Consider the following 21,922-nt stretch of genomic DNA (forward strand, 5'->3'; position numbering starts at 1 on the left):
GAGAAAAAGGAAAACGTAATCACATGTCAAAGGTGTCGTCAACGTTGAAAATCCCGGGTTCTGTGCCGTCGTGCGTCTTCTGGACGCCTGTCATACGCTGGTCGACCGAGTTGCCCGACCGATGGCCTTGCTGCCAGTGATGATTGTGCATGGCGTCCTCTTCCATATGATCGCTTTCGTCCATCAGGTGGTGGTCGATAGAGCTCTCATTCACGAAGGTGAAGCCCTTGAAATTGGCTTGCATCCCGGGGGACAAGGGTGTCGAGGCTGGCATGAGGCCGTTGGCAAGGTTTGCGGCGCGGAGATTGAGCGAGTTATTCAGCTCCATAGCGTTTGTGAATTCCGGATCGAAGTTCGAGGTGTCGGTTTCAGACTGCAGCTGCGGCTTGAACGGAGGAATCACTTCCTTGCGGCAGAGTGTGTCCCAGTTGATGTCGTGGAAGAATGGGTGTGCCATAAGCTCCTTAGCATCACCATTGGCGCCCAGTCGATGCTTGGGATTCCGGTTCAGCAGACCCTTGACGAAATTTCTTCCCTCAGTGCTAAGCGCATCACGGGGGAATCGGACTTTGCCGAATGCGATATTCTTATACATCTGCTGAGTGTCCTCGGCGTAGAACGGGCTCCAACCACAGCACATCTCAAAGACCAAGACACCCAGGGACCAGAAGTCGACCATCTTTGTATATCCTTGCTCGTCGAGCAATACCTCTGGGGCCAAATATTCAGTGGTACCACAGAAGGTATTAGTAGTGTCGTTTTGTGACAGGTTTGCCTTGGATAAACCGAAATCACAGAGCGCAATGTGGCCGTTGGCATCCAGCAGGATATTCTCCGGTTTGAGATCCCGATATACGATGTCGTGGTCGTGCAGATGTTGCAGAGCCAGAATCAACTCGGCAATGTAGAACTTCGCCCGGGCCTCCTGGAACCGACCCTCACGCTGTAAGTGCCAGAACAATTCGCCGCCTGACATGTAATCCGTAACTAGATAGAGATCTGTCGGGGTTTGGAAGGAGAACTTCAATCCAACAATAAACGGAGAGGCTGTCATCGCGGTTCGTACTAAGATATTGCGCTCTCCGAGCGTGTGTATCACCTCCTTCTTCTGAATGATGACCTTCTTCGAGAGAACCTTCATCGCATAGATACGCTGTGTGTCCTTCTTCTTGACCTGATAGACCTGTCCGAAAGTTCCTTTGCCGATAAGTTTGAGGACGAGGAAGTCATTCGGTCCGACCTGCTTTCGGTCTGTCTTTTCGAACTTCATATCGAGGTGAATTTCTCCAGACACTTGGTTGTCGCCGGCACCGCGCGCGACCAAAGGGAACCATCCTTCTAGTCGGCTGTGATCTTCCTTGAGGTTGATGCGGAGGCGTACGTGACCCAAGAAAGCTTCCTGGTTGTTGCGGTCATAGACGGTGACATCAAGTTCCGACTGATCTCCCATAACATCACTTAACAAAATGTGTTAGTGTGTGACCCAAGTGAGGGAGCTGGATTGGGGTAACATACAAGGTGGCCTCATGATCCCAGTGCGGGTCTGTCACGGGTGTCCGCCCCATGTGATCACCCTCGATAGCACTGTTGTGAGAGCTGGATCGGGTTTTCAATGGAATGGCCATGGGCCGACCAGCAGCCTCCTCGACATCTGATTCCAGCTGGCGCCGTTTCTTTTCCTCCTCGCCGTCACGAGCGCCTTTGGAGATATACTCATTCCATTCGAATACACACACCACATACGGATCGAAACTTGGCCGGAGTCCTCGACCATCAGTGATCTTCACAAACAATTTACCATTGATCGGGCCTGTGGGCGCGCCGTTGGCCGGGGATGTTGACTTTGTAGCTGCAGGCACAGTCTCAGACTGGGGTGGGAATGCTTCATCGAGTTTCATAGTAATCTCGTCCGTGGAGCTTTCCAGGTCTTCCGGCTTTGACTCGGACTGTGGAGTCTCTTGCGGGGTCTCTTGAGCGGAAGTGGCGGTTTTTTCCTGGGCGGTCGGGACCTCGTTGGACATGGCCCGGGGAGTAAGAGGTGGGGTATTCTTAAGACGCGACCCATCGGGCGCGTTTTCAGTTAGCTTGGCTAGGTTCTCGGAAGATATTGAGACATGCGGTTTCTCATGGTCGAGGAGGGCTTCAGACAAGGGAAAGGTATCTGAGACAGGAGGGAGGGATGGGTTGGAAAAATGTGTGGCAAGAACGGGGTCGTCAGAGATGCTGGAGACTGGGAGGGAGGTTTGACGGCGGGAAGGAGGGTCTTCTGGAGGAGTTTGTGTGGGTGAAATGAGGTAATTCTTCAGCGTTGTAAAGATAGAGGACACTCCTGGGCTCGTCCCGAGTTCCATCTCATCCGACTCATGCTGTAACAAGGAATGTGGAGGGGTGTGCAGAGTGGGGTGTTCCTCCATCTTGTCAGACCCATCTTCTTGCTCCATCATGACAAAAGATTCGGAGGAATTGGAGGAGTGTTGGGTATGCGCATTTGATTGAAGGTCCTCAGAGGGTTTCGACAGACATGACCATAACCGCGGCAGACTCGCTTTATCACCGGAGAAAGAACCAACCTGGAAGTAGTTGTGCATAATGGAAGGCAGACGCTTATCGGCCGGATCGGGTTCAGGTGTTGCGATTCCAGTCGGCGTCGGGGTAGAACCATTCGACCTGATCTGATCTTGGGTATCGTCCTCCAGTCCAGAGCTATTGAGATGGAAGGTTAGCCAACGCAATGATAGCTCCGATAGGATCTTCAATTCTAAGCTTGTAGGCAAATTCCGACAAGGTCCGAGATGAAAGACGAGACACGCTTTGAGAGAGAGTCATCCTTGAAACGCAATGTTTCATGCAGGTTAACCCTAACAAGAACAGACCGTAATGCAATGCGGTGTGAGGGGATCGTGGACCCTCTTTTTCCCTCTTCAGCCCCGCCTTTCAAGAGGAATGCTCAAGCCAAAAAAAGAACGAAAAGACCTAAGAAGTTGACTCACTTCATTTTCTTCATGTCGTCGCCGTGCAACACGGGTCCACTCTGCGCAGCCATTGTGTTTCCATTCAAGAAAGTCGGAAAATGGGGAGCGAGAAGTGGGGAGGGGGTAAAATTGGGAAGTTGGAAGAAAAAAAAGAGAGGATTTCTTGATGAGCTAAGGGAGTTTGCGGGATGGATTTGAACCCGTTCGGATTTTCCCCAAGAAAAATGAAATTTGATTTTATTCTGATTTTATTCTCTTTGGGGAGAGATTTGGAGAAAGTCGATAAGTTTTCTTTTGGATTTAGCCCTGGACAAGTGGGAATCTCTTTCGGTAATAGAGAAACCCCCACTGAAAGATAAAAAATAAAAAAAGGCTTTCACTGATAGTCCATGTTTCCGGGCGGTGGTGTATTATTAAGGGGCATAGGCTCATACATCCATGGATAAGATATAAGATAATGATCTTATATATATATATAACCCAGCTGAATGAAGCTGAAGCTGACCATAAGATCAAGGTTCTAAAAAGGACCGGAACTAAAAATAAAGGATATTAATGCATTCTTGTATTCCCAAACACCAAGTCATCTAGGTTCGCCTTATTTCCTAATTTGTATATATATTTATTCCTGAAGAGGGGAAATGAATGAGAAATGAGAGATTATTAGAAATCAGAAATGGGAAATACCAAGAAATATCAAAGACTAACGTCATGTGGAGACCCAAGATGGGTGACAATATTGAATAGCCCTATGTTGTACCTAGGTACTCCGTAGATATCAAGAGAATTGCCCGGAAGGGATCTATTTCCTCTTCCTTTGATCCTTAATTTCCCTTATTTCCCTGGTTACCCTAGTTACCCTTATTACTCTTCTAATTTCATTTTCTAAAATGTGAAGAAAAACAAGATTATTGCATTTTCAGGTCACGGCCATTAGTCCGAATGACATGAGACTCCCAAGAACATGTGGCTATATCAGATATCTTTTCAGAGGCTGAGAGGAATTCGCCTCTCAGCATGCGCCCTTTTCTTCTTTGGCTAGTATTTTTATCCCGCATCTCTTATCGCGCTCCGAATCTCTCTCTCTCTCTCTCTCTCTCTCTCCACTCTCACAGCGGGGTATCTCATGACAACATCGAAGTATCCGATGTAGCGATAGACCGCTTCTTATATGTTGTATTTAGATGGTTTCCAATTTCTAACCTAGTAGCACCAGTATATATGACTCGAGATAGTACGTTGTATACATTTTAGTCTATCTGCACATTACACATTAAGGTAAAATTACTTAGAATTCTTTTCCATAAAATAATTAAATATAAATTGATTGATTGTGAAACCCATAGATCGAGTTCCGATCCACACATCGCGAGATCGCGACAACCTCTCGGCTTTCAATATGGCCCGAGTCTAGCTCTTAGCTCCCCTTGCATCTGCATACCAAGTGAATTGTGAGATATGCTGTGGCCGCGGTGGGATGCTCCAAGGCCTCCACATGCGTCATCGGGGCGCACTGTGAGGTCCCAGCCTCTACGCTAACATGTGGTTCGGCGGATTTAAGACCCGGGTTGTGCGTGATTATTGATGTACGTGCCACTGAAGTGAGCTTGCTGCCACTGTACGGAGTGCGATAAATGTAGAAGGAAAAGAGACGCTAGAGAGAGCTATTGCCGATCTCCGTTTTGGCCCCTCGGCTTATAGTATCTATCCCCTTGAATAGTTGGGGGATAAAGAAGCGATCGACGCTTGCCTTCCGCAACCTCCCTTGAGTTGATGTAGTATGACGAATGGTATGCTATGGGAATAAAGATCCAAGGCGTTGGCTCAAGGATGATATCTGATTTCCTCATGCCCTGGACTTGCATGCTAAAAGTGCGTATTGATGTGCATTTGCCAGGGTTCGTGCGGTTCATACCCCGATATTGGGCATCTTGAGAAACTTCGTGGTATACAACCTCCATCGGTGTACAGCCGAGACCTGCATGATTTCAAGGTGCATTTTCCGTTATGCAAAAGACCGAGTCTGAGCTTGGATTGAATTTGTAGGTCAGGTCATCTGCACTGGGACATGATCTGCGGGCTTGTACTCCGTACAACAAAGTAAGCACCTTTGAAAGCCACTCAACATGATTTTTCTCAAGCTTCCAGCTGTCTGCAGAAAATTTACGCGATCAGAACAAATATATTCCCAGGGACGTTATTAAATTAACGAATTCGGGTTTCCTCGGTTGCTGGGCCGAAAAGAGAAGCATGGCTTCTAATATGCTATGCTATCACGCAATCCAAATTTGCTGCTAATAGGGACAATTCAGATGTTGTCCATATACAACCTGGTCCAAGCGACTTTCCTACTGACCCGGGATATGGTTCGCTCAAGCCTCCTAGGGAGTTCGACTCAGTAGCTATCTCTCACATGTGATATTGGAGATTGACAGCATATAGAGGCACAGAATGAGGTCACTGGTTACACAAGAAATTAACCTATACATTTCGATGAAGTCGTTTCTTGGTTGGATGGATGCAATTGAAACCTAATACTGGTAATGCAATTCGGGAGAGAACGGTGCACTAAACGACCGGTGAGCATTTACGGGGTTTTGTTAACATGTAGACCCATAGATGAACTCATCTTGGGCATTGGATCCCCGCACTCCCATACTAGCCAACTAGAGGGTAACACAAAGCCTGAGATGCTGTCCTGTGTGGGCAGCCTATGGTATCAATTTAATATGGACATTTTGAGACGGCAATGGCGGTTGAGGGTCTAGAATTGGAAAAGAACAATATCGAAAAAATTAGTCAGGAAGCAGGCCGATCAACGGCCGGGCAGATGTGCAACCCGAAATGCTCCGTTGGAGTAGGGAGCATATGATATCATAGAGCATACACGAGTTTGCATTGTTTACACTACTTCATGTTTGCCGCGTTTGCAGCTTTTGTAAGGCAACCGGAAAAACTTCGGCCCTTCGCAAAACAGCTATTCCTCCCCATTTGCGCTTCCCCAGCATATCGACCAACTATCGTCAAAATGCCACGAAAGCTAAGGGCGGCCGCCCAAGCGGCTGCAAAGTCGATAAGTGAGTTGATCCCAACCCCACATTAGCCCGCACCTGCCACAAGCACCCGTCCCTTCTTCTACACGTTGAATTTTACCTTCCCCTTAGACGCGTTTGCGACTAACCAGCTTTAGAAAATGTACCTTCAATTCCAGATGGGTCTGACGAGGAGATGGTCGATGTCCTTTCATCTCAGCCCTCCTCGCCCATAGACGAACAAGAAGACTCCCCCGAGAAAGATCCCGACGTCGAACTCGAGGATGAACCTGAAACTAAACCCGAACTTGAAGCCGAAAGCGCAGAAGTTCAGGCTCCCGAAACACCTGCCACACACAAGCCAGAGGAAGAATTGAGTGTTGCAACCCCCGCAGAAGACTCAATCCTTGCCGACACAGACAACACACCTTCCTATGGACCTGGCCGCCCATCACTTCCGCCCCGCGGCAAGCGTCGCATTGGTCGCCCGCCTAAGAACCCTCGACCTGAATGGGATCCGGCCGACGGCGAGCAGCCACTTCGAGTCACTACACCAGTCAAAAGACGGCGCGGTCGCCCTGCTGCCAGCGGTGGGCGCTGGGCACGCAACCGTGGCCCCTCCCATCTTACCCAGGTACCTGTCGACAAGGAAGGAAACATGATGGATGTAATCAACGACGAAGTGTCGATCCCCCCCGACCCAATTGGTGCTACTAAGGTCGACGAGAATGGCCACCTACAAGGGGGACGTGAGTATCGAGTTCGTACCTTCAAGATCCTTGGTCGCGGAGACCGCCTCTACATGTTGTCGACTGAACCGGCCCGCTGCATTGGCTTCCGTGACTCGTACTTGTTCTTCCAGAAGCACAAGATGCTGTACAAGATCATCATCGACGATGATGCCAAGCGTGATTTGATTGAACGCGATCTCATTCCCCACTCTTACAAGGGACGAGCCATCGGTGTTGTCACCGCGCGATCAGTGTTCCGCGAGTTTGGCGCAAAAATTATTGTCGGTGGCAAGAAGATCACCGACGACTATGACGAAACTGCTGCTCGTGAGCGCGGCGATGTGGAGGGTGAGTTGGTCGTTCCGGAAGACAGATTGCCTGGACCTGGAGAAACCTACAACAGAAATCAGTATGTCGCCTGGCACGGCGCGAGCAGTGTTTATCACACAAATGCGCCTGCGGTCCCGCTTGTTGGTGGAAAGCCAGTTGATACCAAGAAACGCCGTGTACCAGTCACTGATGATAACTGGATGCTGGAGCATGCCCGGGCTGCAAGGTGAGTCTATATTTGATAGCGAGCAACCCGTTGGGACCTGTCGACTAATGCATAGTATAGCAACTTTAACTCAAAGCTCGGCGAAATGCGCCGTGCGAATCTGGGTGGTGTATACGATGTCCACACCAATATTATGCAGCACCCGAAGATCATGCAGCCAACTCACGCCCGCTGGGAACGCGTTTCCCCTGCTCCGGCGACCGCTCCGACAGAGTTGACGACGAATATGAACTCATTGAACCTCTCCAACGGAGGCTCTCCTTCCGATCATGAAAATCATACCTCCCACGAAACCCAAGAATCGCACGAGGCTACCACTGGCGAAACATCCATCGAAAGCCCCGTCACTACCTTTTCCCCTGTTTCCGCTCATCTCCATGACCGCTACGTCATCCAGGACATCGTCTATGAATCTCCGCCCTATTCAAACATGGGTATCCCGGGCCCTGACGGCGATGTGCACGATATTGGTCCCAACGGCTTGGTCAGTGTCGCCAACCCCGAGCATCCCGAGTTCATGACTCCAGAGATTCTCCAGTTGCTTCCGCCAGAGTGCAAGGAAGCTCTCATTGATGCTGCGGCACAGGAGGTTGAATGGAAGTCCAAATGGACTACCGAGACTACGGATGGCGAGCGTACTCAACCAACTAAGAGCTACGCCTGGTACCCGTAAATCCTGTAACTGATTTATATTTTTTCTTCTTCAGATTCTTGCGCGTCGGCGAAATTTATGGGTTAGCATGGGGTGGGTGGCTGGACATGGCAGGCGAAAGCCGCTGGAGTTTTTTTTTTCTTTCTTTCTGCTTCTGAGTCTGCTTTCGCTTTCTCAACATATGCCTTGGATAGATCTTTGCCTATCACCATGATGTATTGACTGGTTTTTTTTCTTTCTTTTTCGGTCCTCGAATGCTGGTTCTACATGACTGGATTTGGCTTTGAGTGATGGACTTTTAGATAATAATGAACCAAATTTTTTCCACGACAACATTATGTATGTCTATCTCTTCTAGAGCTCCGTTATGAATAGCTTCTCACCAGCAGCCCTGAGAAATCATCTCGTCTATATGTCTCTTCTAGCCGTGGTATACTGATGACCTACAACTCAAGTTATGGATGCATATCCCAAGCTGAAACTTTGAAATTAATAACTTAGCTTACACAAATAAATAAAAGAAAGAAAAACCGAGGTCATCTAAAACTCCATTTAAAAACAAAGCGAAAATAAACATGCACCCAAGAGATCGAGGGAGTTGGCTTGAAAAAGGGTGTTGAGGAGTGGAACAGCCAGATAGAAAAAGTGACAGAAGACAAGACAACACAGATCGACGTGAGACCTTGGAGATACCTGGTAGCGTCGGATCGTATGGAGGGGATGGGAGAGAAACAACAAGGAGATAGAGGTAATAAAGGAGGGTAACCGATGCATCAGCACCGGGAACCAAAAGGAGACAAGGGCTTGCTTGATAAAACGGCCGGGTCATGCATGCGAGGGTAAGACAAGGAAAAAAGAAGAGAAAAAGGGTAAGACTTCAACGGAAATGAGGCTGCATTGGTCGCGTGGCGGAAAGTAAGAGGCTGTCACATGGCCATTTCCGCGCGCAACTTTGCCAGCTCGGCTTCCTCGTCGTCTTCCTCTTGTGCCTTGGCGGGGTGTTTGACTATAGGCAAGCCGGTTAGTGAATGATATATGTGATAAATGTGTGTAGGGCTCCTGTTCCCACTTACGATCTGTATTCCCCGCAGCTGGTAACCGGTCCAGTTGACTGCCCACCGGCACGGTCCCAGTGTGAAGCATCTTTGCGTCCATAGCTTCCTGCTCCAGGCCCTCCAATTCGGCATCGAGCTCTTCCTCGTCCGGCTGTTCGCCGATAGGGAAACTGGTGATGACGCTTCCAATCTCGGCGCTGAGCGCATGCTGGTCTTGGAGTTCCTCCCTGTGAGATATCAGTATGGCTGTAATATGATGTAACAAAGAGCCACGATATGGCAATATGTTAGATAAGGGATAAGAGATTCCACGTACATGGTCTTGTCGACATCCTCGAGCTTCATTCCACCATGAATCTGCTTCATAGCGGCACCAGCCTGCTTCATAGCAGCCAAAGTCTCGTGGTTGATATTTGCGGCTTCGATGGAGTATATCTGCTGCTCGAGTTGCATAATCTGGGCTGTTGTCTGCTCGAGATTCTTCTCGTGGACCTTTTTCCGTCGGAGGGCATTTTTGGCGGCTATTCAACACAACAGTAGAAGAACCGATAGTTAGTCACCATCCGTAACTCTCAAATAGATGTCCAGCAACAATCTGCAAGATCCGCAACCATACCATTCTTATCTGTGTTAACGTTCTTCCGCGCCATAGCCTCCTGTTCTGAGATCTGGGTCTCAAGATGCCTCTCGCGCTTCTGCAGCATATCCAGCTGCTCGCGCAGCTGTAGGATAGCGTTCTTGGGCGCATCCTTCCGCTTCTGAGCGGCGGCCCCGCCAAACCAAGACCACATGGTGATGTTGGTGTCTGTGTAACTGGAAAACGAAGCGAATAAATAAGCAGGATAAGCCTCGGTAGTCAGTTAATATGTCCAAAGGAGACCAGCCGCCGAAAATACGAAGTCACTAAGGAGAGAAGAGTAGGTTGGTTGTTTTCCTTGCTGCAAGTCAGGTGGAGCGATAGGCTCCAGGCAAAGTCAGTGAGCTGACAGGCAAAGTAAGAAAAAGGCGGAAAATAAGCTCCGAATGACCAATATGTTTGGAGCACACGACTCGCAGAGTGCGCTTCCAAGGATAATTTCTGGATGAATGCAAAGTGGAGGGGAGGCCGACTTTCCCCTCGCTGAGCCTATGACATACACGGTAAGGCCAGTCACGTGCGCCAACAAGACTGTTCTATTTGCGACCTTGTGAGCTGCCTCTTGTTCTTTTCTTTCAATCTTCACACTTTTACAATGTTGAGCATCTTCTTCAACTAGCGCAGAGATGAATGGGCCGCGCCCCTCGACTCGCGTGTTCCTCTCTGATCTCTCATCTCTACAGGCGGACTCGAAGATCCGCTTCCTTGGCTGGTGCGTCAGGCCCAGAGAGAGAACAGAATAGTAAAAAGTCAAGGCTTTCCAATACTAACGATGATATACGTCCTTGTATACTCATAGTGTGACACATTATACCATCACTACCGGCCATTTGATACTGGAGCATAACTACCCACGCAGCAAGATAGCTCCGCCTTCTGTTTCTGTCGACATTAATGCCCTCCTTGAGGACCTGACCGCTGAAGAACTTCGCGTTGGAACATGGCTGAATGTCGTGGGCTATGTCAGAGAATCGGAGCCGGTGCTGCCACCATCTTCATTCTCTTCGACTCCCGATGACGCGAATCGGCCGAGTCAGAGGCCTTCTACGGTCACCCCTCGTCCAGTGTATATTGAGGCGATCATGGTCTTTCTGGCGGGAGCTATTGCCATTGGGGAGTATGAGCGAATCCTTTGCAATTCTCAGCATGTCGAGCGGATGATACAGTTCACTCACTGAAAAAAAAAGAAATCTATATTAGCTCAAAGGATTACATGGAACTCATAACCAATCGGACATTAATGGAGCGTCTCTGCATTAGATACTTTGCTAAATAATTACTTTTCGAGCACCTCAGATATAAGGTGAAGGGTATCAAGACGTAAATCAGAACATCAGGCAAAAAATCCCTCAAAAGCAACCCTAAACCACCTCTGCCACCTTCTCCTCATCCGACCGATTCGCCTGCTGAAGCTGAATCTGCCTTCTAGCCCGCTTCCCCTCAAGCTTCGTCTTCTCCTCCTGCATGCGCACAATGAGGGGACTCTTCATGCGAATCTTGTGGCCATACTTATAAAACACAAACGGAATCGGGACAATAATAACCTCCAACACTCCCAGCAGAGTGCCCGCCCAATTCGGTCCCAGGCTGGCATACATAGACGCGCCAGCAAGAGGCAAAACACCACCGAGGATACTCCGAATAACCGAGTTGCCCGCCAAAGCAGAAGCAGCATACATGCCGTAACTGTGAGTCAGATAGTTGGACGCATAGATGAAGACACCGGTGTTCCCCGCGCCGAACGGGATACCCGCAAGCACGGGCGCGATCCAATGGATCGAGGCTGGGGAGCAGGTCCATGCAAACCAGAGCTCACCGACTGGGATCATCGCTGCGCAGATGCAGACAAACGACACCATTGCTTCTGGGTAAACTTTTCCGGTCTCGGGGTCTTTGGCGTGACTGTTGATCAATCGTCGGATTAAAGGTTCACAGGCGATTGTGAGGACAACGCCGATACCGATTCCTAGGAAGGCAAGCCCGGACATACCCAGTTGCCATCCGCGGATGTCGCGGAAGACAATTGGGTAGGCTACGAAACAGAGATACAGGATACCGTAGATGATTGCGATGTAGATGTTCCAGAAGATGCTGAAGGGGATTAGTTTCATGTTTTGTGGGTTATTGTGGAAGATATAGGGGTAAGACACTTGCCAGATTGGTTCGGTAACTGCCATTACAAACGGCCGGCTGAGGTTCAGCTTGAGGATCTCGGGAAGGCTCGCTTTTTGGTCGTAGCGACTCCACCAGCGGGAATCGCCGGTCTCCTTGCGGAGTCTGGCGGCTTTCTTTTGGAGAAGGGTCGGTGCGTAGGTTTCCTTGAGCAGGATAGCAAAGACCAAGGCAACAGCAGAGAGAATGAGCGCAATCCAGCACATCCAGCGCCAGCCAAGATATTGAGTGACGAAGCCTCCAATAACCGGACCGATGACTGTATCCTGTTAGAAATGGACTCGTTGTATTGGTAAAGAGAATGAGTGAAGAACAAACCTGGTCCATTGAGTGGCCCAATACTCCAAACAGAGATCGCCAGAGCACGATGCTCATCATCCACCAAATCAGCCACCATACCGGGAGCGGTAGAGATCATGACACTGCCGAAGAAAGCAGCGATAAAGCGAACGACAATCAATGCGGTGACAGACTTTGCGAGCGCGCAGGGGATGATCAGGATTGTAAACACGGCTAGACAAAGTACACAGACAGGTTTCCGTCCGTAGACCTCGCTCAAAGGGGCCATGAACATGGACCCAATGGCAAGACCAAACAGATAGAAGGTCAAGCCAAGGGTGACGATAGTATTGGATTGGCCGAATTCCTCGGCCATAAATGCAATGCCTGATGTATAAGAAGTCGAATATAACACGCTTTCGAGTTTATTAGCTAGAGAACCTCGTGCTTTCAAACTTTCAAGATAGAAACTTACACGATGAGAGTGTTCCATGATAGAAACAAGATGCCCATGGACTTATACTTGAAATTCCAGTTCTTGGGGTTGTCAGGGTCATCGTCGCCATCCCAGTCAACCTCATAGTCAGGGTCGGCGGTGGCATTGGTTGCGATTGTCGTTACACGCTCCGACAGTGACATGTGCGATGCACGAGCTGTCAGTGTCTTTCCTATCGCATCGCGTTCGGTCTGCGAGTTTACCGTGGAAATCGACTCGATAGAGTCTGTCTTTTGGGACATGCTTGCGGTGTTTTTTGAGCATTTATCTTGGCCCTCCAAATTGGAGCGTTGAGCTGCCATGCCCGGAAGCTTGGATGAATGGGGTTTAATGCAGTAAAACAGTGCTCAGGGAGCTTATTTGAGTGTATACCGAAGATTGAATGAACAAGTTACTCCAATATTTGGGGTTGTAGTGAAGAAAATAGGGGAAATGGGAGTAAAAGGTCCCTTTGTTAGATTCAAACCCCGAAGTAAGGCCGTAGTAGAGTTGTGTCGTTCTCTATTTCTATAGAGATATGGTGGAATTGCAAATGTAGACCGAAATCCCGAAGCCGAGGTTGCTTTAAGTATCAACCGCAAGCTCTCCAAACTGACACAGATTATAACGGAAGATAGAAATCCCAGACATTTATCATCAAAATCACTTCAGACTCGGAATTTTTCAAATGTGGGGCCGAGAGTCGGTGATAAGCATATTCGACGAGGACGAGCTGGGGTGGCAGGGCTTGCAGGACTTGTCGCCGTGCCAAGAAGATCACCTATAGCTCTGAACAAGGATGGTTTTATTTCCCACTCTGTGGAGATTCTATTGTATAAATAAGGCAATAGAGTATCAGGGTATCGGATTCTCCTAATACCTACAGTTGCTCTTTATTCTACAAACCCTTGGCATAGGATTTCCCCATGGGCAAAGAGCTCCGTCATGGCGTGATATCCCCATAAGAGAAAACGTGTGTGTTCCGACCCAATTTGTCTCCACACGGCCTAGTAGTAGGCCCGAAGGATGCATATGTGGGCTCTAGCCTGAGCTGTAGTGTGCCGGTTTGCCGAATACTGCCCGTGTGAAATATTATGTTCTATATAGAGTTGTACTTGTATTTCTCATATTGGCATGGGTTTACATACAATTATATGTAATAGTTTAACCCTAGAATATGAAGTACGGAGTACTTACTACGGAGTATGTTGTATGTTGTATGTTCGTACGGAGTAGATATCGGACATCCAGTTTAAAGTGGGTTCTCCGAAAGGCTCTGGAACCGGAAAAATAGCCGGTTGGAAATAAGAAATTTCAATTTCAATTCCAACGACGGAGTATGTACGGAGTACGGAGTACTTCTATGTAATATATGTACTGCGGAAGGTTTCCGATTCCGAGTTGTACAGTACATGTGCATAGTACATGTGCATAGTTTCATATGTGATCTATAAAACAAGATTAGTCGGCCGCGTTTGCGGCCTTGTGATGTCTTTTTATTATAACACCCTCCCCCCACTCCTTCTCAGTTTCATAGATAGACGGCGGAAAAATGCGAGAAAGGCTATAACCAGGGATAAGGGACTGGAGAAATCCCCGAGGAAAGCCTATCATTCGTTTAATATCAATCCATGGATACTAAGATAGGCACTCTTCGCTTATATAGCCGAGACTTAGCCGACGCTACTTCTAATCTCAGAGCTTTAGTAAAATCTTTTGTCTTACAAGATTAGTGACAAACGGAGACCCTGGATATGATAGTTCCACCACTTTGCTCCAAATGAGGCGCTCGCACTGGCTACAAAAATGGTCTAGGGCCGCTTGTTTCTTATTTTAAACGTAGCCGAAGTGAACTAAGATCTAAGCGACCCGAAACCTTGGAATGGACCTGATCCAGATCGTGATGTTTCAATATCCTATCCGAAACAGATTGATTTCAATCTAGACCTTCAAACAGCCGTATAGCAAATGCCAAACTTTTTGTACTCCCTTGTGACCTTTCTTTAAAACCCTCTGTGGGACTGCAACCGTGGACAAAGTATTCTGTAACTGTCCAACTACCATGACGTCGCTTATAACAACCGGCCTGGCTGGACTGGGTGCTCTCTATATGTGGCATGTTAACTCTGCTATGAAAGTAGTCCCCGAAGAGGCACAGAAACTATCACCTCATCGCTGGACTGTCGAAGAAATCAAAGCAGCCTATAAGAAGAGCCTGGAAACCCCCATCGATGTGACCAAGAGCTTGCCACCAAAACAATCCAGACGATATGTGATCGTAGGCGGAACTGGTACGTATAGATACCAGCCACTCCTCATACCCACCCGCTGACAGGCCAAACTATAGGTCTAATTGGCGCTTGGATAGTCTCGCATCTTCTCACACGGGGTGAAGATCCCAAGGCCATTCGCATTCTAGACCTGATGTCCCCAGAGCAGGATATCCTTAACAAAGGCGTGCGCTGGACCAAAACCAACATCACCGACAAGCTCGCAGTAACAACAGCATTCGAAGAGCCATGGCCAGCCAATGTCACCAGCCTTGCCCTAACAGTCTACCACACCGCAGCCATAATCCGACCCCAGGACCGGCTCAAAAGTTTTCTGCCACTCAGCAGCAAAGTCAACATCGACGGCACACGGAACGTCCTGAACGCCGCAAGAGCCGCCGGCGCCACAGCCTTCATCTGGACATCCTCAGGCTCTATCGCCCTGCACCAGCCAACCTTCTGGATCGCGCCGTGGGCGACCCAGCCCAAGCGCGTAGTCCAAGTAATCAGCGACAGCACCAAACTGCCTGAATCCCACTACGAATTCTTCGGCAACTACGCCGTAACCAAATCCGAAGCAGAGCTTCTCGTCCGCGCAGCAGATAACCCAGCAGAAAACTTCCGCACCGGCTGCATCCGCCCTACAAACGGCGTCTATGGCACAGGTGGCCAAGCGAACAACGTTATCACGGGCCTTTACCTCCGCAACGGAGGCAGTCCGACCTGGGCTCGTCCGATGCTGCAAAGTTTCGTGCATGCTGAAAACGTCTCGATCGCACACCTCTTGTACGAACAACGTTTGATCCAGCAGAGCGAGCCTGGTTCGCAGCTCCCGAATACAGGGGGCCAGGCGTTCACCGTCAGCGACCCCAACCCGGCAATTGCGTTTGATGATTTGTACACGTTACTCACGACGTTGTCCAGCACGCCGCTTTCGTTTCCAGAGGTGCAGCCCTTGCCCTTGTTGGTGGTTGCGTATTTTGTTGAGATGTACACCTTCTTGCAGTACAGATATCTCTCTTGGTTTCTGCCGAGGTTGTCGGGGGATATTGGGCAGCTTCAGCCCTCGCTATTCTCTATTATCAATGTTCATGTGTTTGCTGATGATTCGCGCGCGAAGCTGGCGCCTGAGATGGGTGGATTGGGATATAACCCGCCCCTGAACACTCTTGAGGGTCTGTGTCGGCGGCTTGTGGACTGGAACACTAAGGCTGAGGGGGAGGGGGTTGAGGTCAGGGGGAAGAAGATACGGTTGGGCCCTGTAAAGGTTGCGGAAGATGGTGTTGATGTGGCTATGCCGAGGGTATTGTGAGGATTCAAGTTTGACCGATCTACTTGAGATCTGAGTAGAAGAGCATACACTAGGTTAGTTTTTTTATGAGCATGATTTGGCGTGCAAGTCAATCTGTACTTGGTCTTAGGGGTTTGGTTCTAAATTGATACACGGTGCGGCATGAAATGGAATCATATTTGAAGAGAAGGGCTCTGGTAGGATATATCACTCATTGAATATTCTGCAACTTCCAAGGTTGGAATAGCCGGAGCCGACCAGCAGTACCCGGCCATAGCAAGGTCTCATTCCTTCTCAATCTTCATTTGGACGCAAAGGCTTTCTTAAAGCTGGTGTGGCTATTGATAAAACCCCCATAGATAGTCGCAACTTGAGATTGATGGTTGCACTGACCTCGGGACACTCTGCGGAAACAAACCAAGAGCCCAGTGTTGATAAGCCGTGTGGGCGAGCTTAAGCCCTCGGGGCAAAAGCAAGAGGGATCCACATAGGCCACTTCCCAAAGTGCCTATGGACGAAGGAACAAATCCGTGGTAACTCTCAAGTCGCACACATGGCACTGCACCATGCAAGCGTTTCACCAAGCAGACTGTGCAACCAAGAACATGAAATCCCTCAGCAGCAGGAGGTCGCTAGAATGACAAGCTTTCATTTCTCAGAAAGATAGTAAACAAACAAGACGAAATTTATCCCTTAACGACTCTGTTGCTGAGCCACTTGACGCATATAGCCAAGACGCTGTATGCGCAGACGCTCGGATGCCACTTCAACATCAAGAATCGCTCCAAGACGATTCTTCCACGTCTCCTCCAGACTGACTAGCTCACCCTGGCTCACCTCCTGCGCAATTTTTCTCTGCTTGTTCACTTGCTCAGAAGCCTCCTTCGTCTCTGCCAACTCCTTCTCGAGAGAACCGAGTATCTGCTCAAGCTGTGAATTGCCAATCAGCCAAGCGTTCTTGCCATGTTCTTCTAGCAGAGACAGGTTCTCGTGGCGCTTAGATAGATGCGAGCTTGAAGCATATGCCTTCTGCAAAGTCTGGCGCCACGCGTCTAGATCGGGCGTGTCGGTGTCTGATGCGCGAGTCGGGGCCTCTGGTGCTTCGTAACGGGATAGGTCGATTCCGCCTGTGAGAGGCGCTCCTTGCGCTTTGCGCGAGAGTTCTTGTTGAATGAATTGAGAGAATTTGGGTTCTGGCGCTTCCGGGATCCAGGGGTGCATTGTGGATGTGTGCTCCGGGGATAGCTCTGCGTTGATGAGCTGCTGCGCTCGTGCTTGCGCGGACGCAGTGGGCGCCGCGTCGATATCTTCGAAGGTTAGTAATTAGGGTTTCAAAGTATGTGCCATGTCTACTCTGGGTACATACATGGCAGCGAGTCATGGGATTCGTTGATTAACGGCATTTTGGAGAAATGTTCTTGTATGGATGTCAGGACTCAAGACCTGTAGATTAATCTGAGAACCATTGCTACACGAAGGCGGTGAGAAAGGCGGCGAGGTGAGAACGACTGACTCAGCTAATCTCAGCCACGTGACCTCTGCTTTTATATAAACAAACGGAAGGTGAACCGTGTACCTAATTTGTGGGTTAATTAATATATCCAATATGGGTGCGTTCATGACTACATTTGAGTCATGAGATATGCTATATATATTGCTACAGCAAAAACCAGGGGTTGGGAATCCGGGGAAATGCTTGGGCGAATGACATTACCCTCTATGCAATGACGATCCTATCCAGTTTAGATTGTTTTTACGCGAGGTTCCTGAGTCGTAACTCAGCTCATCGAGTGGCTAAAAGTCGAGGTAATCCAGTCTTCACATGTACCGCGGGCACATGAGCACATCTCATTCCCCCGTGCCGGGGGGAAGGCAGCGAAAGTCTATTCCCTTTTGGTCTGCGGGATTCAATGGATGACGATCCCAACCCCCTTGTACATCGCTTAGATGAATGTCACCTACCAAGTGCTGTATGTACACCAATTTTCGGTGTCTTTCCCAAGCTTGGGGGTACTTGAGCAATGATCTTCAGGTAGCTCGTTCGTCTTCCCACCGTATCGCCCACCAAGTGTACTTATATAAGAACCCGTATCTCCCTGGGGGATTTCCACTATTCAAGGGCTACAGTTACTCAACGCATCTTTTCAGCGGATGTCATAACTCTATATTACTTGGGATATATTGGTAAATACTTCCAATAATGGCCAACTTTCGCATGGGCGTTACCTTTGCTGGGGTGACTCTTGCGGTGCTAGTGTTTTTCCAGCTGATTGCAGTATTCAAGCTTGATAGCCACTCACAGTCGTCTTTGCCTAGCTTTAGTTCAAACTTCAATCTGTGGAAAAGCAGAGCGAACGCGGTGGCAGCTGATGATATCTTTTTGGTTGGAGCGGGTAAGGCAGACGTAACTGGGTATGCTTATGCTTCAATTTCGACATGTCAGTGTACTAAATTGGCTAACATGATTACTAGGCCTGTTGTGGAGCTTGCTCTCGCTGGCTATGCTAGTTTGGACCAACTAGGTACGGGTCTAAAGCAGAGACTGTATTCTAGGGCCTTCATCTTCGCAGACCCAAACAAGCCCGATGACACTTTTGTGTACCTGGTTCTCGATACACTTGCTGGTGACACGGCCGTGCGACATGGTGTCCTGGAGGGTCTCACTGCGCTCGGCGGGAACTATGCACGGTACGGCGAACGCAACGTCGCAATGACGGGGACACATTCGCACTCCGGGCCTGGAGCGTGGATGAACTACTTGCTGCCTCAGATCCCGGCATTGGGCTTCAACAAGCAAAGCTATCAAGCCATTGTCGACGGCACTGTTTTATCAATTATCCGCGCCCATGAGAACTTGGCACCGGGTCGGCTCTCTTTTGGATCCATCGACTTGCAAGACACCAATACAAATCGCAGTCCCTTTTCATACGAGCGTAATCCCGAGCAAGAACGGGCGCGGTATTCTGCCAATGTTGATAAATCGCTGTCGCTCATACGATTTGATCGCGAATCCGACAACAGAACAGCGGCTGTCCTAACATGGTTCCCGGTTCATGGCACATCTATGTACAACAATAACACTCTGGTCAGTGGCGATAACAAAGGTGTCGCAGCTTACCTCTTCGAACGCAGCATTGATGGCGATGCGAGGTTTACCGAAGATGCCGTAATTGGATTCTCTCAAGCCAATGTTGGAGACACATCCCCTAATATCCTGGGGGCTTGGTGCGAAGACTGCTCCGGAGAGATGTGTCGATATGAAGATAGCACCTGCGGTGGCAGAAACGAAGATTGTCATGGTCGAGGTCCATTCTTCCGTGAGAAGGACAATGGAGCGAAGAGCTGCTTCGAGATTGGGCGCCGCCAGTACTCAGCAGCAAAGAAGCTATACGAAGAGATGCACACCACCCCTATACAAATCACTGGAGGTTCCGTGGTGAAGTCTTTCCATGTATATCAAGACATGAATGGCTACACTTTCCCCTCGCCATTCAACTCTAGTACGTTGACGACTTGTCCTGCGGCTCTGGGGTACTCCTTTGCTGCCGGAACTACAGATGGACCCGGTGCCTTTGACTTTACTCAAAATGCTACTAGTCCATCCGAACGCAACCCCCTGTGGCAGATTGCGCGTGCACTTATCCACCAGCCCAGTGAAACGCAGCAGCAGTGCCAAAGCCCCAAGGACGTGCTATTGGATATCGGCACCCTCGCTGAACCTTATCCATGGGCCGCGGATATTGTTGATATCCAGGTCTTGCGAGTGGGTCAGCTGTTCCTCGTTATCTCCACTAGCGAAGCTACCACGATGTCTGGGCGACGTTGGAAGGAGGCTATTGCGAAAGGAGCAAATGAGCACCTTTCTGTTTCCGACCCTTTAGTGGTACTAGGAGCCCCATCCAACAGCTATGCTCACTACGTGGCAACAGAGGAAGAGTACGGTGCTCAGCGCTACGAGGGCGCGTCCACACTCTACGGCCCTAACACACTGGCCGCCTATGTCAATCTGACCCTCACTTACTTGCCATATTTGGGAAGCTCCTCGGAAGTTGCCAAACTTCCAGTCATTCAACCTGGCCCCACGCCACCGATCAATACCAACCGTTCATTGAGCTTCATTACGGGGGTTGTCTATGACGAAGCGCCTATTGGCAGGCACTTTGGAAATGCGACTTCAAACCCAGGCAGTGGACCCTATGGCCCTGGAGATATTGTCAAGACGACCTTTGTGGGTGCCAATCCCCGCAACAATCTGCACCTCGAATCAACTTACGCTGCGGTTGAAAGAAAAAGTGATTCTGGCGCATGGGAGGTCGTGCGCAATGACCGCGACTGGAATTTGGTCTTTACGTGGAAGCGGACCAATGAGATCCTTGGATACAGTGAAGTGACAATTCAATGGGAGATTGAGAATGAGTATTATAGTGTCGATACTACGTCCCCCCTGCAGGCTGGGACCTATCGCATGCATTATTATGGAGACTCAAAGAATCCCCTTGGCCAAATCTCGCCATTCGAGGGAATGAGTGGAATGTTTACAGTGAAGACTTCATAGTCTGACTCATTTATAATATAGTAGTGTCTGAAGTGGTGGCAGGTTGAATGAATGGTGTCAAATGGTCCAATTTCCAAAGTGTACGACCCCATAGAGTAATCAGGCCGTGGTAATTATATCCTCACTTACGCGCCCGTACATGTAGCAAATGAATTATCTAGATACTCTTAATTTACAAATCTACTCAGTTCGTATGTCAACATGAAATCCTCAGCATAATAATAAAGTGGTCCTGCCTGCAGCCGGCCAATCACCACGCGCCATCGACCAGAGCTGGGCGCCTACTGCAACGTCTCTTTGTCGCGCGATCTATTTCTAGCTTAGATTTCGTCCCACAAAGAACCCCTTGCAATGGCGCTTCCCTCTGGACCCTCTTGGACTAATAGCAGTGTATTATTTTTGGCTTCTTCATGGAAAAGCCAAGGTTTGAACAATGGGTGGCTGACAGGAAGCCCTAAGCCCAACTTGGCCCCTTATGAAACGCCCAAGTGCAGATATACCAGCCAGGATCCTCGACGGCGAGGGACGTGAAAGAAAAATCTCCTTCCTGTTAAAGTCTCAGGTTGCTTCATCTTGCCCCATTCTTTTGTTTCCCTTCGTTTTTGTGGTCCCTAGTGATCCAGCCGTTCTTTCATTTGCAAGCCATCAAGACGCCTCCTAGACCTATGCATTCCCATTAATTTACATGATATTTTCCTTGGTCATGCTTTTTTATACGTGAGATTGTGACTATCTTATTCAGATGCTCTAGTATATCTTTGACTGAGCACCCGATTTTCTTTACTGTCCCACTTTGCCCAAGTCGACGATCGTTTCCAATACTCTCGTTTCTAAATCAGGATGCTTCGCTTTCAGTTCTTTTTGTTTCTTCTTCTGCCATGGATGGCTTCGGCTGGTCCGATCTCTCGCTGGCTATCTCGGTCATTGAAGGCATCTGGGCCGACTCATTTCCCCCTGTTGCCTGATATTGAACGGCGTGGCGGTATCACCGAAATCACGCCTATGGCGGCACCTACTCAGATGCCGTTTACGTACGATGATCCAATAGTATCTTACCCTTTTCTACACTATTAAGTCAACAAATAAGCTAACCATCATTCAAAAGCCAACTACATCCCATGCGTCAACCACAGTCCATGAGACAACCACCAGTCAGAAGCCAACTACGCAGCAGCCAACTACGACTCATAGGACGACCACTAGTCTGAAGCCAACTACAACTCCAGAGCCAACTACAACTCCAGA

General features: G+C 49.0%; 8 protein-coding genes across 8 annotated transcripts; 4 read left to right on the forward strand and 4 right to left on the reverse strand.

The window, feature by feature from the left end:
- Nucleotides 1-19: 19 nt before the first annotated feature.
- Nucleotides 20-3,043, reverse strand: schA (serine/threonine protein kinase SCH9; the record flags this gene model as incomplete). The annotated part of the gene is made up of 3 exons (XM_016746270.1): nucleotides 20-1,457; nucleotides 1,516-2,703; nucleotides 2,991-3,043. The coding sequence occupies 3 exons, from the start codon at nucleotides 3,041-3,043 to the stop codon at nucleotides 20-22; spliced, it is 2,679 nt and encodes an 892-aa protein (XP_016597219.1).
- Nucleotides 3,044-6,000: 2,957 nt separating this feature from the next.
- PEX2_090010 (chromatin structure-remodeling complex subunit RSC7) lies at nucleotides 6,001-7,964 on the forward strand (the record flags this gene model as incomplete). Its single annotated transcript, XM_016746271.1, has 3 exons — nucleotides 6,001-6,049; nucleotides 6,163-7,291; nucleotides 7,352-7,964. 3 exons carry the CDS (start codon nucleotides 6,001-6,003, stop codon nucleotides 7,962-7,964), a joined length of 1,791 nt encoding a protein of 596 aa, XP_016597220.1.
- A 905-nt stretch (nucleotides 7,965-8,869) lies between these two features.
- Nucleotides 8,870-9,789, reverse strand: PEX2_090020 (ESCRT-III subunit protein SNF7; the record flags this gene model as incomplete). Its single annotated transcript, XM_016746272.1, has 4 exons — nucleotides 8,870-8,949; nucleotides 9,017-9,225; nucleotides 9,315-9,519; nucleotides 9,615-9,789. 4 exons carry the CDS (start codon nucleotides 9,787-9,789, stop codon nucleotides 8,870-8,872), a joined length of 669 nt encoding a protein of 222 aa, XP_016597221.1.
- Nucleotides 9,790-10,261: 472 nt separating this feature from the next.
- On the forward strand, nucleotides 10,262-10,813 carry PEX2_090030 (nuclear telomere cap complex subunit Ten1; the record flags this gene model as incomplete). The annotated part of the gene is made up of 2 exons (XM_016746273.1): nucleotides 10,262-10,347; nucleotides 10,495-10,813. 2 exons carry the CDS (start codon nucleotides 10,262-10,264, stop codon nucleotides 10,811-10,813), a joined length of 405 nt encoding a protein of 134 aa, XP_016597222.1.
- Nucleotides 10,814-10,996: 183 nt separating this feature from the next.
- On the reverse strand, nucleotides 10,997-12,824 carry PEX2_090040 (MFS transporter; the record flags this gene model as incomplete). The annotated part of the gene is made up of 3 exons (XM_016746274.1): nucleotides 10,997-12,066; nucleotides 12,126-12,502; nucleotides 12,562-12,824. The coding sequence occupies 3 exons, from the start codon at nucleotides 12,822-12,824 to the stop codon at nucleotides 10,997-10,999; spliced, it is 1,710 nt and encodes a 569-aa protein (XP_016597223.1).
- A 1,799-nt stretch (nucleotides 12,825-14,623) lies between these two features.
- On the forward strand, nucleotides 14,624-16,143 carry PEX2_090050 (putative 3-beta hydroxysteroid dehydrogenase/isomerase family protein; the record flags this gene model as incomplete). The annotated part of the gene is made up of 2 exons (XM_016746275.1): nucleotides 14,624-14,852; nucleotides 14,930-16,143. The coding sequence occupies 2 exons, from the start codon at nucleotides 14,624-14,626 to the stop codon at nucleotides 16,141-16,143; spliced, it is 1,443 nt and encodes a 480-aa protein (XP_016597224.1).
- A 672-nt stretch (nucleotides 16,144-16,815) lies between these two features.
- On the reverse strand, nucleotides 16,816-17,525 carry PEX2_090060 (pre-mRNA-splicing factor SPF27 family protein; the record flags this gene model as incomplete). Its single annotated transcript, XM_016746276.1, has 2 exons — nucleotides 16,816-17,429; nucleotides 17,489-17,525. 2 exons carry the CDS (start codon nucleotides 17,523-17,525, stop codon nucleotides 16,816-16,818), a joined length of 651 nt encoding a protein of 216 aa, XP_016597225.1.
- A 797-nt stretch (nucleotides 17,526-18,322) lies between these two features.
- On the forward strand, nucleotides 18,323-20,677 carry PEX2_090070 (neutral/alkaline ceramidase; the record flags this gene model as incomplete). Its single annotated transcript, XM_016746277.1, has 2 exons — nucleotides 18,323-18,534; nucleotides 18,595-20,677. The coding sequence occupies 2 exons, from the start codon at nucleotides 18,323-18,325 to the stop codon at nucleotides 20,675-20,677; spliced, it is 2,295 nt and encodes a 764-aa protein (XP_016597226.1).
- Nucleotides 20,678-21,922: the final 1,245 nt, after the last annotated feature.

Source organism: Penicillium expansum, assembly GCF_000769745.1.
Source record: "Penicillium expansum strain MD-8 chromosome Unknown contig303, whole genome shotgun sequence".
Taxonomy (NCBI): Eukaryota; Fungi; Ascomycota; class Eurotiomycetes; order Eurotiales; family Aspergillaceae; genus Penicillium; species Penicillium expansum.